Source organism: Xenopus laevis, chromosome 9_10S (assembly GCF_017654675.1).
Source record: "Xenopus laevis strain J_2021 chromosome 9_10S, Xenopus_laevis_v10.1, whole genome shotgun sequence".
Taxonomy (NCBI): domain Eukaryota; kingdom Metazoa; phylum Chordata; class Amphibia; order Anura; family Pipidae; genus Xenopus; species Xenopus laevis.
Genome location: NC_054388.1, coordinates 16,016,254 through 16,034,585, shown reverse-complemented (window position 1 = coordinate 16,034,585; position 18,332 = coordinate 16,016,254). Strand labels below are relative to the sequence as shown.

The 18,332-nt window shown below is 43.4% G+C and overlaps 1 protein-coding gene across 2 annotated transcripts; it reads left to right on the top strand.

Annotated features, from left to right (window-relative positions):
* The first annotated feature begins 17 nt into the window (after positions 1–17).
* On the top strand, positions 18–17,866 carry rab22a.S (RAB22A, member RAS oncogene family S homeolog). 2 transcript variants are annotated; one of them, XM_041579257.1, is made up of 7 exons: positions 18–167; positions 6,592–6,671; positions 9,267–9,348; positions 11,730–11,801; positions 14,035–14,141; positions 15,036–15,145; positions 17,081–17,866. In XM_041579257.1, exons 1-7 carry the CDS (start codon positions 93–95, stop codon positions 17,173–17,175), a joined length of 621 nt encoding a protein of 206 aa, XP_041435191.1. In that variant the 5' UTR covers positions 18–92; the 3' UTR covers positions 17,176–17,866. The 2 variants fall into 2 exon arrangements, with proteins under 2 accessions (XP_041435191.1, XP_018093743.1); XM_018238254.2 differs by lacking the exon at positions 18–167 and adding an exon at positions 3,245–3,400.
* The last annotated feature ends 466 nt before the right edge of the window (positions 17,867–18,332 follow it).

Genomic DNA, 18,332 nt, shown 5'->3' with positions numbered 1-18,332 from the left:
GTCTGCGAAAAGGGGGGCGCGGCTTATAAAAGGTGTTGGGAAGGAACGCGCACGCACAGGAATGTTTCGCTTCTCTTACGGAGGATGCGTTCATGCGGAAGTTGTGTCTGACTGCTGATTGGGCAGTGCCGGGACGTAGACATGAACCTGGAAACGGTGTTATTGCGGTTAGAGCATATTGTTGCTTGCTACTCTTGGTTATAGTGTGTAGCGCTATTGTGTGTGTGTGGTAACTGGCACGTTCCAGTTTATAACAGAGGCTTTCTGTTCAGCCAATGGGCACACCGCAGTCAGATTCTGTTTCACTTCCTCTTTGTGGCACAAACAGCAGTTCTGTATTGCTTTATGGCAGTCATTCCAGGGATAGACTCGGGCTCACAGGACACAGAGTAGGATCTGAATAGTAAGACATTGACTACACTGCTGCCTGGGTAGCGTGTGCCTAGTTTAGCTAAGTGTGTAAGGGATCAGAGAAGAGAGAACAGGGTGATGAGCAGATCTCCCAATGTTTGAGAAATATAAAAAAGGAAAAAAACATGTAATGTGCCAATATTTGACCACGCCTACTTTTATGACCACGCCCCCTAATTACCATGTCAATTTTACAACATTTGCCTGGTTATAAAAGTTTGAATACATTTCTGGGAGTTTTTGTCTTGGCCACCAATGACTTATTTTAACTTGTGGGGGGGCCCAGGCCACCAATGGATTTTTTTATAACTTGTGGCTACCAATTGTTTTTTTTTAAAAAAACTTATAGGGGGCCTGGCCTTTTTTTTTATTTTTAGGAACGCCCTGAACACCAATCGCTTTTTATAACTTCTTGGGGGGGGGGGGTTCTGTTTTAGGGTCAGTCCACACGAGCAGATTCGGGGAGATTAGTCGCCCCAGTGACAAATCTCGCCTCTTCTTCGGGGCGACAATCTCCCGAACTGCCTTCCTCCGGCTAAAATGCAAATCGCCTGCGGCAATGCACACGTGGCGCTTCATTTTCCGAAGTTGCCTGAAGTTTCCTTGTGAGGTGTCTTTGGAAAACGAAGAGCCGCGTGTGCATTGCCGCAGACGATTTTCATTTTAGCCCGAGGAAGGTAGTTCGGGGAGATTGTCGCCTCAAAGATGAGGTGATTTGTCTCTGGGGCAACTAATCTCCCCGGATCTGCTTGTGTGGACTGACCCTTAGCTTGGATGAACGTGTGGGTTATTTACTGTGGTGTGGGGAGGGCGGGATCTGGGGTGGGGCTTTGGGTCGTGCTGGGGCAGGGACCAGGGGGCCCCGAAAATTTTATTTTACGAGGGGCCCCGTGATATACTCTGCCTCTGAGTATATAATGACTTTCCTTCTCCTTTAAAAGATCTTACCACACGTGACCAGTCTCCTACATGAACTTCCAGCAGTGAAACGACTAATTATTAGGCCCCACGGCAACATCAATAGGCCCCTAAAATCTAGCAACAAAACATTTTTCATGAACATATATTGCAGCTGCTTATTAGTCCTAGTTGCAGGGTCTTTTTGCTCTATAATTATAGTTGCTGTTCATGAAAACAATTGGTGGGTTCGTACCAGTGCCAGGCCAAGTCGGCTGGGTGCTGTAGGCATCCCCTACTTAAAGGGATACTGTCATGGGAAACGCATCAGTTAATAGTGCTGCTCCAGCAGAATTCTGCACTGAAATACTTTTTTCAATTTTTATATTCAATTTTGAAATCTAACATGGGGCTAGACATATTGTCAGTTTCCCAGCTGCCCCCTAGTTCTGACTCTGGAGTTTACACATCCAACAGGTTGACTCTCTCCCAGCAAGCTACCTGCTAGTTAATAGTTTGTGTATCATAGTAAGTTATGTTGAAAAAAGACAGACGTCCATCAAGTTCAACCTTTTAAGTCTATATATACTGTAACCTGCCTAACTGCTAGTTGATCCAGAGGAAGGCAAAAAAAAAACCCTTCAGAAGCCTCTCCAGTTTGTCTCAGAGAGGAGAAAATTCCTTCCTGACTCCAAGATGACTATGTTGCTATCATCCGTGTTGGTGGTTCACCTTTAAGTTAATTTCTAGTATGTTATAGAATGACCAAATCTAAGCAATTTTTCAATTGGTTGTCATTATTTTTTTTTTATAGTTTTTGAATGATCTGTGTTCTTCTTCTGACTCTTTCCCGCTGACCCTTTTTTCACGGACCCCATCTAAATACAGATGTTCTGTATCGATTGGGAAAGCCCGTCGGGGTGCTGTACACATGGGCCGATAAGCTGCCAATTTGGTCTGCCTGCTGCTTTTATCGGCCGTGTATCGGGGCCTTTAGGGTAAGGGCACACAGGAAGATTAGTGGCCCCGGCGACAAAATCTCCTCTTCTTTGGGGCGACAATCTCCCTGAATTGCCTTCCCCTACCTTCCAGCCAGCTATACTGAAAAATCGCCAGCTCGATGGCACTCGCAACGCTTCGTTTTCCAAAGTGAGGCAGCTTTGGAAAACTAAACGCCGCAATTGCTATACCGCTGGCGATTTTTCATTATAGCCGACGGGAAGGCAGTCGGGGGTGATTTTTGCCCCAAAGAAGAAACTATTTGTCACCAGGGCGACTAATCTCCCCGAAACTGCCCGTGTGACTAAGAGTGTAAATACAGAGGAAGCAGACCCTGCAACTGCAGGGGGGCCTAGGAGATATAGGGGCCCCAGGAGGCCCTAATTCGTATACAATTTCAATAAATATTGGTAAAACAGGTCAACCTATAGACATTTTGGGGGCCTGAAAAATAATTTGCTGTGGGGCTCAGTAATATCTAGTTACGCCACTGCGTGTGACCTTAACCTAACAGGCTCAGAGCATTTGTTTTTTAGATGGGGGTCAGTGACCCCTGTTTAAAATCTGGAAAGAGTCAGAAGAAGAAGAAGCTAAAGCTAGCAAAAAAGAAAAAATGAAGGCCAATTGAAAAGCTGCTTATGCAATATAATACTATCATTGTAAATGAGTGACAGTTAATGAATGCCGGGGGGTAAAGATACGATTAAATTGTACTGTACAGATCTACCCCATTCATGCTTATTATACTAATAATATAATGTGCAACAGTTCGGCTGGGACGGACGTTTATGGAAAGCTCCAACTAAAGAGGAATCAGTTAGATATGAGCCGGCAGTTTGCAGAGGGCTGAAAGGAGTCGGACGCGGCGCTGTGGAACTCAGGGATCAGGCCGGGGTCGGGGAGGAGAGAGGTTCGGGGCCGGCGGTGCTGGGAGGGGAGGAGGAGATGGAAGGCGGGGAGACAACAGCGGGCGGAGGCAGAGGGAGGCGGTCTGAGCTGTTCGTGTCTCCCGAGTTCCCGCAGGCCGGGGATCCGTTCTCTTGTACCCGGGGCCGAGATGGCTCTGAGGGAGCTGAAAGTCTGTCTGCTGGGGGTGAGTGCGCTTGTGAGGGGCTGAGTGTGAGTGACAGCGATTGTGAGGGATGAGTGTGAGTGACAGCTAGTGCTGGTGGGGTTACTGAGTAAGTAGGGGCCTTGAGTATGTGCTTGATAGTTGGGGCAGTAGTGAGTAGGGGTCCCTGGTTATTGGGTAGGGGTCGCTGAGTGTGTGACATAATGAGACTGCTGGGTCTGAGTGGGCTTCTAGGTAGGAGTGTTGGAGTCATTCCTGGGGCTGAGTTGGCACAGGGGTAGAGTGCTTGGTGAGTACTTGGCTGTAAGTGTGGATCCCAGTTTTTGGCTCAATGCAATGCAAGAGTGTGTATCTCCTGAATGTGTTTGTGAGTTGTGTAGCTGCCCCCTGGGTGTGTATAGCTGTCTTGGTGCATGTATGTGACTGTCAGTTTGCTCCCCCTGGTGTGGGAGTGGGCACTTTAGGAGAGTGATTCCATGTGTCAGGGTGCAGGACCCCTATATGACTATAACACTTCTAGCAGACACATATACCCTCCAAAAATGAATTGCCCTTTAGGCATGTGCATTTGTTCTGCTTCCGGGTGATGGTTACTCCAGATTAGGGTGAGCAGTGGTTTAGGGGAGGGTGCCCAGAACTGTGACTGGTAAAAGCAGGAGAGTGCTCCCTTCTGTTATGGGTAAATCTGGCTTACTCTGGCCGGAGGTTTATTTGCCTGGGTTATGGTTTTCATGGCACAAAGATTAGTTTAAACGTGCCACTCCCTAAGTACTCATAGGACCAGGGGCGATCCTGGCCCCTCCACCGCCTGAGGCAGCAGCACTTGCTGCTGCCCCCCCTCCCCTGGAAATTTGCTCTTAAAGTACCAGAAGCAGCATTTTTGCTGCCCCTGGTACCTAGTGGGGCACTGCTGCCTGAGGCGACAGCCTCAACTTGCCTCATTGGTGAAGCACCCCTGCATAGGACTTTACCTGCAAGTGGGCCAGGTGGGAACTGAGTTTGCCCCTAAGGGTATTGGGAGGGAAGGCAGCACTCATGGGAAGTAGCAGCTTAACTGGTTACTAAAATGATTCTTTGGTAATTCCTGGGCAGTAACAGTTACAATTCATCCCCCTGCCTTTACTTTCTCACCAGCACTGAGGTTAATGGGGTACAGTAGCTCATATCATTAAAAATATTTCTTTCAAGAGACTCACCATGTATATAAGGAGGCCCAGGTGCTCTGCCCCTAGCCTTCATCTTAAAGGACCAGTAACAGTATTTTTTTATTTTTTTAAAAATTAGTTTCTTTTTAACGGAAAAAAACCCCCACACAGTTCGCAAAGCTTTTATTAAGAAATTCTTCTGAAACGGTGACAATCGATCATGCATTGCTCGATTTCTCCTCCCTGGCTATCTCCTATAGAAGGCAGGGAGGAGAAATTGAGCGTCATGCGATGCATCGTCGCTCTTTCTCATGCAGAGAATCGGTAAGTAATTTCTTAATAAAAGCTTTATTTTTTTTTAAAAAAAAAAATACTGTTACTGGTCCTTAAAGGGAGCAGCGTTGTCATTATTATTATTCATTATTATTTTTAGGGTAGGCACTCAAAGAGCAAATCCTCCAGGTAGTTGTAGTTAAAAAGTATTTATTGAAGTACAGGTATGGATTACAGCCTTAGAACAGAGACACACGTGGAGATTCAGGGAAATTTAGTCGCCTGGCAACAAATCGCCTCTTCTTCGGGTGACTAATCTCCCAGAATTGCCTTCCCGCCAGCTATAAAATCGCTGGCCAGATGGCACTCGGAGCTCTTCATTTCCGAAGTCGCCCGCAGTTTCATCGTGAGGCTGTTATTATTGAATTATTTAGAAAGTTTTAGTTGATTGTAAGCTTTCCTGCTCAGTAATGAGTCTCATATCTCTGGGGCTGGATACACTCACATGAGTCATTGTGTTATCTTGGATTTCGTGCTGTGACCCCACTCATATTTATTTAGCAGCCAGGGTAAGGTCAGGCACCCATAAGGGATGGGACGCAATTTTATCTTTGGGAGACAGAGAATATTGGCAATTGTAACTTGTGTTTTTGTGTTACATTGTAGTGCCTGCTGTTGTTTCTGCCTTTCTGCTCATTCTGTGGCTTTGCTTCCATCATTTCCTTGTCAGGAGTTTATTTGGGTTTGTAATGAGAGTCAGATGGGTGATTTGCATACGCTTTCTATTTATGTTCTTGTCATTATCCGCTTATGCACCCCGTGCTGTTTATTTGCCTTCTCACTTTCCTACAAATCATACGTTGGGCTGCTGTGTTATTTGTCTGTGTTCTGCATCAGGATAAAACCCTCCATGTTTGTTTGGCTTTCTGCACAGAGACAGTATTGGTCCCTGAGTCACCACAGGGAAGGAATAAGGGGTCCTTGGCATCTAGGGGTTAATATGGATGGCAACAAAGGCAATTAAAGGAGAACTAAACCCTTTAAATGGATATGGCTAAACATGCCATATTTTATATACTGAACTTATTGCACCAGCCTAAAGTTTCAGCTTGTCAATAGCAGCAATGATCCAGGACTTCAAACTTGTCACAGGGGTCACCATCTTGGAAAGTGTCTGTGACACTCACATGCTCAGTGGGCTCTGAGCAGCTGTTGAGAAGCTAAGCTTAGGGGTCGTCACTAATTATCCAGCAGAAAATGAGGTTGGTCTGTAATATAAGCTGATGCTACAGGGCTGATTATTAAATTCTGATGCTAATTGCACTGGTTTATGTGCTGCCATGTAGTAATTATGTGTATTAATTACTAATCAGTCTTATATTGTGACATTTCTATTCTATGTGTACTGTATATTGTGAGTGGGTCCCTAAGCTCAGTAATTGACAGCAGCACAGAGCATTTGCAGTGAATCAGCAAAAAAAGAAGATGGGGAGCTACTGGGGCATCTTTGGAGACACAGATCTTTACTGCTAAAGGGCTGTGGTTACCTTGGGCTGGTACAGAAGCCCAAAACATAATGTACAACATTTCTAGCTACTTCTTCTTCTATTTATAGCTACTAGCTTTTGTTCTCCTTTAACTGGCAAGAGTGTCATAATGCTTCTCCGTTTTCTCTGGCTCTATAAAGCTTTACAGTTTTGTTATTTGTGTATATTCATTTGCTTTAATAGGTTTATAGCAGTCCTTGGCCATTCCCAATTCTGTACCTTAATGGTTACTCTGTCTCCTCTGCAGGATACCGGCGTGGGCAAGTCCAGCATCGTATGGAGATTTGTAGAAGACAGTTTTGACCCGAATATTAATCCGACCATTGGGTAAGGAAAGCATCCTGGCAAGGGAGGTCAAAAGTAAAAAGTGGGCTGCTACCCTTCATCTCAGTTTCCTCATTAGCCCCCTAATATTTCTCTGATGTGAGCAGTGGAAGCTGCTGTACATTCATTTCATGCCTGAATAACTTCCCTCCTGATTATTCCAACAGGCATGGAAAGTTCTCCTTTCCTCTGCCCTGCACTAGTAGCGCTGGGTTATTTCACTTTTATGTGATTCATCGTTTTATAGGTTACAAGTGAGCAAGTGTGCAAGCTGGCTAATAATAGACGCGTCTGTTGTGTGTTAGTCATTATTCAGCAGGCAGTGTAGAAAACAGGCTTTCCCTGCACAGATCTACTAATTATCTGTCTAAATTAGCGACGGCAGAACTGCAGCCCTTGGTGCCAGGCTGCAGGAAGGTTTCATGGTGGAAAACCTGGAATGAAACAGAATATGATGTTTCCTTCCCCCACTGATTTCTTATTTAAAGGGGTTCACATTCCAAAAAAAATTTCAGTTTGATTTCAGATACTTTTTTCAATTATTTTCCATTTTTTTCCATTTTTTCAAAATCTAAGTTTAAAGAAGACATATAGGATAACTGAAAAAAAACCCCTAATTTTGTAGGCAATTATAAGTTATATATGGTGTTGCTTTTACATGCTGCTAAAAATTAATATTGTCTTTAAAAATAGCCCCTTTATTAGTGCTCCCTGTGGATGTTCTCTGGTCCCTGTCTGTGTTTCAAATGAGGGGTGGGCGTGTCCTACTGGTCCCTGCCAGAAGCACAGTAGGAGGGGACAGCCAATCACAGCCCTGCAGTCACACAAGCACAGACAGGCTTCAGTTTCCTATCAGGTCCTGCTAGCTGCTGATTGGTTCCTGTCCTACGGTGCAGTGAGCTGAGAGCCACCGGCTCCCCAGTGCAGCCTGGAAATTCACGGAGCAGGAAGTGGAAGAGAAGGGAGGCATTATTAGGGTTTTTGCAGAAATATTCAATAAATCAGCCTGAAACACTACTTTTTTAAGCACAATTTTTCTATATCAAAATGAGTATAATGCACTGGTAAGTTCATATTTTCTACACAATATGTCTCCTTTAATGTTCCTGCCTCTGGCAGCTCAGTAATTCAAATAATAAATCTGGAGTTTAGGGTCTCTAAGTAGAGAATGATTACTCACCACATAAGGGAAGAGGCCCAGGTGCACCGCCCTGAGCCCTCAGCACGGGGAGTGGACAAACCAAAAAAACCTTTGGAGTATGCACTCAATGAAGGCAAACTTCCACCAGGCAGATAAATTCAGAGTGGAGAGTTTATTGTGTCCACAGCCTTACGCGTTTCGTTTCGTGTCATAAACACTCAGTAATTCTGGTGCAGACTCTAAACTGTTACAATTTTGCAACATTTCCTTGACACATTTCTCAGGAGCATCTCTGGAATATTAGCAACTATTGTATCAATTCCAACAGCTTCCTTTAATAAAACTCAGGGATTCTGCTCAGCAGGCACAAAGATAACAAATGTATCAACTAAATGTATACATTTAGAAGTTTCCAGAGTCGCCGACCCCCATCCCAAAGCTGCTTTCAAAGTTGAAAAATGAAACTTTACACTTCAATATTAGAAAAACAGTCACACATAGAAAATAGAAAGTCAATGGAAAACGTCTTTTTATTTTTGGTGAACTGCATTTCCTCATTTTAAGTCACAGCAGTTTGGGAATGCATGCAGTTATATATTATTAATCTGTATAATTTAGCTCTGTATCTCTGGCGAGCTCCTAATGCTTCACACGCCCAGGCATTTTCATGCTTTTGTAAATGCATAAAAAACACCCGTGTGTTAGAAGTCTAAAGCAGTCACAGGCCTTTCAAGCTGGCTGGCTTCCTTTCTCACAGTTGGTGGCTTGTTTGGTGATTGTGCTGTATTATGATTGGGGGCCCTATAGCCTGTACAGAAAGAATGAATTCTAATCTTCATGCAAGTGAGAAATATCTCTTCGGTATGTCACATAGTCTTGTTGCCCTTGTTGCACTTTTTAGTGCAAATCCAATACAAGTAATTAGGCAGCAAATGATTCTCAGACTTTTCTTTCGGTGAGCAGTGGAACCTGTTGCAATAGCATAGCTGTGCATATCTCTCTTGTCTTTCCTGCTGGTAGACTTTCATCATATTTACATACAATGCCCCCCAGGCCACAGAATTTCTATTGTGCACCACGCTGTTCATTGGAGGCTTGAGGCAACTATGTACGTACCTCCTGTTCTAATTGTTATAGATGCAGAGAAGATCAATACACAGCCTGCAGGGTGATTAGTATCTATTGTGAAAGGGGAACATGATGCTAATAATAAACAAACTCTTATAAATATTTAATAACTCTGGCTCACAATCTGAATTATTATAACATTGTGAGTTATTAACTGATATCAAGATCATTTAGGTCCTAATGGCAACCTTTGTTGTAGCCATATCCAATCCCTTTCATTTTAAGGCTTTTTTTAAATGTTTGTTTTTCGAGCAATATTGTCTTGTACCTATTATGAATACCTGAAAGGCATATTATTTGTTTCTAGTGAAGGTCTCTTTTATTTACAGAGCATCATTCATGACCAAGACTGTGCCACATCAGAATGAACTCCATAAATTCCTCATTTGGGACACTGCTGGTCAGGAGCGCGTAAGTTTGTCCATCCTGGCAAATTTCAGGTTTATTGGCAAAGACCTACAGTCCCGGGGGTAGCAGAAAGCTCACACTTTAGAAATGCACAAATAAAGGGTATACTTAATTGCTTTTATCTGAGCCCAAAGTGTTTAGGTGAACACAGCTTACCCCAAATGTCACTCCAACTGGCCTTTGCCTGGACTGGACCCCCTTAGCTCATAACAAGGTTACAGATATATAGAAACATTGGAGTAAAAGTCACCCTGCTATAGTTCCAGGGATACTCAGAGCACAAATAAGCCCTCACCCCAAATCTCCCCCTAACTGGCCTTCAGGCTGGGCCCCCTTAGCTCATAACAAGGTTACAGATATATAGAAACATTGGAGTAACAGTCACCCTGCTATAGTTCCAGGGGTACCCAGGGCACAAATAAGCACTCACCCCAAATCTCACCCTAACTGGCCTTCAGGCTGGGCCTCTTAGCTTATAACAAGGTTACAGATATATAGAAACATTGGGGGTAACAGTCACCCTGCTATAGTTCCAGGGGTACCCAGGGCAAAAAATAAACACTCACCCCAAATCTCCCCTTAACTGACCTTCAGGCTGGGCCCCCTTAGCTCATAACAAGGTTACAGATATATAGCATTGGAGTGTACCCCCCTTAGCTCATATTGCCGATAGGGGAAACCATACATATATAAATACAAATGAACAAAGAAATGTTCTATAATCACCACTTTGCTCTGTAGAGGAAGATGTCACATGAAACATCTCATTACAATTGCCCTTTAAGCTGCAGTGCAGAAATCAACCTTTCTACTTATTTCTTAGAAGTTCTCGTCTATGAGTGTAAATGCTCGAGTGTAAATGCTCGGTATGTCCTCAGCCAGATTCACATTGTTGCCTGAGTATTCTCATTTCTTCTTGTTCGGCGCAAGAAAGCAGAGAAGGGAGGAGCCAATAGAGTTGTGCTGTCTCTGCTTAGAAGTTTCCGTAACTGCCTTCCAGATACCGTGGAACCGGTTCCTCTGCCTGCTGTACAGTATCAGTAATGTCATATTAGAGTTGCTCTGTTGTCTCCTCTTTATGGGCCCCTTTCCGCTCTAGGACGATTGATTTTACTATTACACAACATTGTATCTATAAATTTGCCCTGGAAGGACATTGCTATTGATTAGTGAGTTTTGCTTGAGCTGTCAGGGGTAACAGTCTTTGCATCTCAAATGCCTCCAGATCGATACAGTACACTCACATAGCTGCCTGCAGTGATATGTTTGCATTTAAAGGATGAGTAAAGCTTAACTAAAGAAGTAGGCTAGTGTTGTACACTATGTTTTGTGCTTCTGTACCACCCCAAGGCAACCACAGCCCTTTAGCAGTAAAGATGTGTCTCCAAAGATGCCCCAGTAGCTCCCCATCTTCTTTTCTGCTGATTCACTTCACATGCTTTGTGCTGCTGTCACTTACTGAGCTTAGGGACCCACTCACAATATACAGTACACATAGAATAGAAATGTCACAATATAAGACTGATTAGTAATTAATACAGATAATTACTACATGGCAGCCCAGAAACCAGTGCAATTAGCACCAGAATTTAAAGGAGAATTCAACCTTTAGGCGCAAAAAAATCCCTCCCTCCATCCCCTTTCTTTTTTCGGAAACTTTGTGACTATAAGAGAGATGATTTATTTGCTGATGGTGCAGTTTTATCAGAACCACAAACCCCCGTTAATAATATATGTGCACAAGAGCCACGAATAACCTGTAAAATGTTTCCTTATAAATGGTGCTCTGTCATGTCATCAGTTATCCTTCGTTCTTTGGCCGGAACTAGGGGTAGGCAGAGTAGGCAAGTGCCTATTGCGCAAAGCTGAGGGGGCGCCAGGCACGTACCTGCTCTGTCGCCTACCACATGTCCGGTCCCGTTTCTCCACTGGTGTCTTCCGTGTAAATGCACTTCTGCGCATGTGCGCACACAATTCGCGCATGCGCGCTGGAGCGAAGTTTTGCACATGCGCAGTCGATCACGCACTGAGCCGGCGCCGTGGCCCGCCAGGCTGCCTAGGGCGCCTGCCCGGGTTGGCCCGGCTCTGCTTGTGTCACATGACTCGCTGAAATAAAGAAGAGAAGAAGGAGAACCAGCCATTCATAGCCTTTATAGCTAACAGTCTATATCTGGGAGACAATGTTCCCTTTAATTTCTTCTGAGCTACGCGTGAAAAGTTTCTTTTCACAAACTGGTGTCCTCAGTTTTATTAACATGCTTTGTGCACAGAACAATTTTTTGTGTGCACTGTCCGTGTGTGCACACCTTAGAGGGAACATTGCATTGAAGGGTTGATGTCATCATGGAAGTCAACCAATAATGTTTGGTTTTGTTTGATCCTAGTTCCGTGCATTGGCCCCAATGTACTACAGGGGTTCTACAGCAGCCATCATTGTGTATGATATAACGAAAGAGGTAAGAGCTCCCAGCATCTCTGCCCAGATAACTGGGTTTGGTTTTCCTTTATAGCTACTGTACATAAAATGTATCACCATCATCAATATATGTATCCAACATAACCCTAATGTCATTGATATTAGCATGTCTGCTTTATTGTATCTTTTATGTGAACTTAGTAATTACAGGCAGGGGGTGGCCAGAAAGCACCACAAGCAGAACATTATCTTCCTTTCTGTAACCAAACAAACCAATGAATTATATACATATAACACCCAATGAATGTTGTACACTCACAATAAGCAACATTTTCTATACAGAAAAAAGTGAAACGATGGCTAAAGATAGCTAGAGTCTCAACCATACAGTAGGACAAGACTGTTGTATACAGCCGCACCACTAAAAGCAGCACTGCACTCCTGCCTTGTTGTATGGCTGAGATTCTAGCTGTCTATATTAGGGATGCACCGAATCCACTATTTGGAAATTTGGCCAAATCCTTGGTGAAAGATTTGGCCAAATCCTAATTTGCATATGCAAATTAGGGTCAGGAAAGGAAAACGTGGAAAAAATTCTATTTTTGTGACAAAAAATCACACGATTTCCCTACCTGCCCCTAATTTACATATGCTAATTAGGATTCGGTTTGGCCAGGCACAAGGATTCGGCCGAATCCTGCTGAAAAAGGCCGAATCCTGGATTCGGTGCATCCCTAATCTATATAGCAGGGCATTCTGTCCCAGTGGCTGCACAAATACTATCTGATTCCCATTGTAAGCAGTCCTGCCCTGCTTTATAGCTGAGATTCTAGCTATCTGTATAACAGAGCATTCTGTCCCAGTGGCTGCACAGATCCTATCTGATCCCCATTGTAAGCAGCAGTCCTGCCCTGCTTTATGGCTGAGATTCTAGCTATCTGTATAACAGAGCATTCTGTATTGGCAAGAAGGGCCTGCACTCCAAATAAAGAGACCAAGTGGTATTTGAATAGTCCTATATCTAAAAAGAAGTAAATCACATACATAGGTCAAGGCCAAAACATGCCAGAAAAACACAGAGATTCAAATATACATATCACTCAATTTGATAAAGAAAGCGGATGCACCTGCCCTGAGAGGAGAATCACCCCGACGTTTCAGCTTTTAGCCTTTCTCAAGGGGAATTCCCTAATCTATATAACAGAGCATTCTGTCCCAGTGGCTGCACAGATCCTATCTAATCCCCATTGTAAGCAGCAGTCTTGCCCTGCTTTATAGACAAATACAAGATTCCTCTGCACTCAACCCATTTTCAATATATTTAAGACAGAGACATTTTGTGCATACTGCTACTGAAAAATGCCTTACCCTTTAAACAAAACAGGGTGGGTTGAGTGCAGAGGAATCTTGTATTTGTCTATATGTATTTTGTGGTCATACCCTCATTGCACCCCCGCCTAATTTTTTTAAAAACTAGTGGTGAGCACAACTTTCCCTTGTTTGCCCTGCTTTATGGCTGAGATTCTAGCTATCTGTATAACAGAGCATTCTGTCCCAGTGGCTGCACAGATCCTATCTGATCCCCATTGTAAGCAGCAGTCCTGTCCTGCTTTATGGTTGAGATTCTAGCTATCTGTATAACAGAGAATTCTGTCCCAGTGGCTGCACAGATCCTATCTGATCCCCATTGTAAACAGCAGTCCTGTCCTGCTTTATGGCTGAGATTCTAGCTATCTGTATAACAGAGAATTCTGTCCCAGTGGCTGCACAGATCCTATCTGATCCCCATTGTAAGCAGCAGTCCTGCCTTGCTTTATGACTGAGATTCTTGCTATCTGTATTACAGAGCATTCTGTTGCAGTGGCTGCACAGATCCTATCTGATCCCCATTGTAAGCAGCAGTCCTGTCCTGCTTTGTGGCCAATATTCTGGCTATCTTTATAGACGAATTTAGATCACTGTGGTCACAGATCCAGTCTTAAACCAACTGCAAGATTCTTAGCCCATTTGTGGTCACAACCTCATTGCATCCCCGCCTAATGGTTTTAAAAAATAGTGGTGAGTACAACTTTCCCTTGTTTGTCTTAGCCCAAAGCAAGAAGGTATTAGGCATAGAAAAGCTTAAAAAGACAAAGGAATGAAAAATAAACACAAAAAAATATAGAAATTTATACATTTAACATTAGGGGAAAACTCCCGTGAATTAATTAGCTTTGGATTAAAAGTAAATATTTAGTCATGTGTATGTAACTTTTGTCATCAATTTTTCACAGGAAACCTTCTTAACATTAAAGAACTGGGTGAAGGAGCTGCGGCAGCACGGGCCGCCCAACATTGTGGTTGCAATAGCAGGAAACAAGTGTGACCTAAACGATGTCAGGTACTGTCCTAGAGTTACTGACCCTCAGGGTGTATTTGCTCACCTGGCTAGCAACTGACCTAACAAATGAACTTTTGATTTGGAGCAGTTTATTTAGACTCAGTGCATTTCATTTTAAGGGTCTGACCACACGGGCATATTCGGGGAGATTAGTCGCCAGGTGACAAATCTCCTCTTCGTCGCGGTGACTAATCTCCCCGATCTGCCTTCCCCTGCCTTCTGCCTGCTAAAATGTAAATCGCATGGGGGCAGGCACATGCAACGCTTCGATTTCCTAAGTCACCCGTAATTGCCTCACAAGGAAACTTTGGGCGACTTTCGGAAAACGAAGCGCTTCGTGTGCCTGCCCCCAGGCGATTTACATTTTAGGAGATTTGTCGCCTGGCGACTAATCTCCCGAATCTGCCAGTGTGGCCAGACCCTTAAGATGGCCATAGATGTTGAGATTTTTAAAAGATCAGATTCTGATCGTGAGACGTACGATCGTACGAATTGACCATCAACTAAAAAGACCAATTTGCCAGGAAAACAAAGGGGAGCTGCCTGCTTGGCCCTGCAAACATAGATAAATTGCACTGGGACCGACAAAGATTTTTTGACCTGGCCGATCAATTTCCTGACAGATGTCGGCCAAAAAATCGTAAGATGTACGATCGTTCGAATCCCACTAACTGCACGATAATTTCGAAGGATTGGTCGGGCTTCCCTAAAATCGGTCATTCGGCAAGAGAAATCTTTGCGTCTATGGGGACCTTTAGGCTTTATGTGCCTAATGATAATGATGAGTTAACATGAATACAATGGCTCATTGCTGCACAAAAGCCCTTCAAGCCGGCAGGTCTGTAAGTAACTGATAAAACCATATGACTTATATTCACTTATTGTCACTTCTAGGGAGGTTTTTGAAAAGGATGCAAAAGACTATGCTGACGCCATCAATGCAGTATTCGTGGAAACCAGTGCGAAGAATGCTGTTAACATTAATGAGCTGTTTATAGAAATTAGTAAGTGCTTTACCCCCCTGGGTTGCTTTCAATTTGCCTCTCTGCTAGTGGGACTTCTGTGTCTGGTGACGGGTCTGCTTGCTATTTCTTGCATTTAGGAATGTTATATTATTAACTATATACATCTGACAGATGAGGAGATTAGTCATCTCACGGTTAATCTCCTGTAGTGTGAGTGACTCATTTCCTCCGAATGCTTCTCATCGGCAATAAAGTGAATCGCTATTGAGAAAACAGAAGATTAGGGGAGATTTAGTCACCCGGCGACAAATCGCCTCTTCTTTGTGCGACTAATCTCCCCGAACTGCGTCCCGCCTGCTAGAATCTAAATTGCCGGCAGGATGGCACTTGGAGCGCTTTGTTTTCCAAAGTCATCTGAAGTTGCCGCTCGAGGAAACTTCAGGCGACTTTGGAAAATGAAGCGCTCCAAGTGCCATCCCCCCGGCGATTTAGATTCCATCGGGGAGGCAGTTCGAGGAGATTAGTTGCCCGAAGAAGAGGCGATTTGTCGCTGGGCGACTGATCTCCTCAAATCTTCTCGTCTGTCATAAGAGTCGCTTTGGTTTTCCAAAAGCATTCACAGGAGATTAGTTTCTCACACTAGAGGAGATTAATCGCAAGACAACTAACCTCCTTGTCTGTCAGGGCCCTAATGAAAAGGAATCACTCTTGAAACAGTGTTACTTATTTGCTTTTTTACATGTCTGTTCAGCTGGCTTCTGCTATATTGTTTCAAGAGTCAGAACCAGCAATGCAGAGAATAGCAATAGACAGACAGATAGATAGTACCAGCTCTTAAATTCCAAGTAAGCCTTAAGGTGGCCATAGATGCAGATATCCTATCGTATGAATCAAGGATTTTCGGACCATGTGTGGAGAGTCCCGACATTTTTCGTCTGGCGGAGATCGGTCGATCGGACAGGTTTGATTTTATCCCGACCGTCCCGCCGAAGCCCATTGCGCTCTGATCGTAATCCGATCGTTCAGCCATAGGGCCGAACGTTCAGATTACCCCTGATATAGCCATGTCCGTTAGTGGCGTATCGGGGAAAGATCGGCTCGTTTGTCGATGTCACCAAACGAGCGGATCTTTGTGTCTATGGCCACCTTTAGAATGCAAATGTAAATATATGGCTATTTAAAAGGGATTCTGTCATGATTAGGGATGGGTGGATTTTTTTACCTTGTTTCGCCGCAGAAATGACGCCCATAGCGTCATTGTATGGTGGCATGCGACAAAAAAGACGCGCATCAAAATTTTTTTTGTTGCCCATAATGGGCGTCGGCAAATTTTTGGCGAAGCAAAACCGGTCAAATTTGCCCATCCCTAGTCATGATTTTTATGATGTCATTTTATTTCTAAATTACACTGTTTGCACTGCAAATAATTTATTCTACAATATAAATTTTAATTTGTGAACCAGCAAGTGTATTTTTTTTAGTTGTAATATTGGTGTAAAGGCAGCCACCTCAAGTCATTTTGCCTGGTCATGTGCTTTCAGAAAGAGCCAGCACTTTAGGAGGGAACTGCTTTCTGACAGGCTGGTGTTTCTCCTACTCAATGTAACTGAATGTGTCTCAATGGGACCTCGATTTTACTATTGAGTGCTGTTCTTAGATCTACTAGGCAGCTGTTATCTTGTGTTAGGGAGCTGTTATCTGGTTACCTTCCCATTGTTCTGCTGATGGGCTTCTAGGGGGGATGATATCACTCCAACTTGCAGTAAAGAGTGACTGAGGTTTATCAGAGCCACATGAGTGGAGGCAGCTGGGAAACTGACAATATGTCTAGTCCCATGTCAGATTTCAAAATTAAATATAAAAACATCTGGTTTTATCAATTTTTTTCCATGGCAGTATCCCTTTAATGTTTTGTGCACTCATCCAGTGTGTGTCCATGGCAGGTTTTTTATGCCACAATCTGTGCCTCTGCAGGTAAAAGGATCCCCTCAGCCAACACTGGTGCCACTTATGGAAAAGGTTTCAAGCTAAGGAGACAGTCATCAGAAGTTGAGCGCCGATGCTGTTGACAGGAAGGACTGGTGCCTTTTCATACGAGAGACAGGACTGTTGGGTTTTATGCCAAGCCATGCCAGCCGTCCCTATCTCCCACTATGGTATACCACCCGGCTTGTAGCACAAGGGAAACCATGTTGTATATTTGCCTCTACCTTATTATCTAAAGGGAAAACACCTCTCTGTTTGTGCCATGGAGTGTGCCGTCCACTCACGGATTCGTCTTTTTACTAGTTCTTCTATGTGATAATACATCTAGACGTCCTCTCGACTAACCGTGGAGCGTTGGAGAATCCGTCATTTTTTAAGTATTTTGTGATCCACTTTATTATTCTGCTTTTAGCATCCATTTCTCTATGTCATTCTACCTTCAGCAGGAAGTGTTGGACCCCACTGTCAGCTCTTTGGCAAGGTTTTGTACCAGTTTCCAGTTGCCTGTTCTCCGTACAATGCCTGTCTACTAATAAGCATGTTTATTTTTAGTTGGATTGGGGGTAACACTTCTGCCACTGGATAGCTGGTGATTCTGGGAATTGTATTGTCAGATCAGATGGAGGACAAAGTGGACTGAAATAGTTTAAAGGGAACAATTCCTAGTCTGTGAGTGAAACGCAGACCAAGGGGCAGAATTATCAAGGGTCAAATTGAACATTTTTTATGGTCAAAACTGTCAAATTGATCTGAGTTTTTAAAAAAAAATAGATTTTTGAAATTTATCATACTCTGGTGCTTTAAGGATTCAAATTTGCTATCTAAAACCTGCAGAATTACTGTTTACTGTAATTACTGTTTAAGTCAATGGGAGTGGTGCAGGGATCAATTTGGAGATGTTTGCAGCCTTCCTGATATTTGATTTATTTTATTAATACATTTAGTGGCAGATTTATCAAGGGTCGAATTTCGGAGTAATAGTAGTTTTTTTTGAAGTCCCATAACTTCGAAATTCGACCAACCACAATTTATTTAAAAAATCTAAGTTTTTTTTCTGTGGGTGAATGAAAAATCTAATTTTTTTTTTTTTTTTTTTTTTTGAAAAAACGAATACAGCCTATTCACCCACAGAAAAAAACTTAGATTTCTCAAAGTCCACCAAATTACTTTAGGAGGTCCCCCATATTCTAAAACAGCAATTTGGCAGGTTTTAGATGGCAAATGGTTGAAGTCGAAGTTT

Excerpts from the sequence above, each read along its gene's own strand:
- rab22a.S (XM_041579257.1), top strand. The coding sequence starts at position 93 with ATGCGGAAGTTGTGTCTGACTGCTGATTGGGCAGTGCCGGGACGTAGA. Across the intron at positions 6,672-9,266 it reads AATATTAATCCGACCATTGG|AGCATCATTCATGACCAAGA; the intron begins GTAAGGAAAGCA and ends TTTTATTTACAG. Across the intron at positions 15,146-17,080 it reads TGAGCTGTTTATAGAAATTA|GTAAAAGGATCCCCTCAGCC; the intron begins GTAAGTGCTTTA and ends GTGCCTCTGCAG.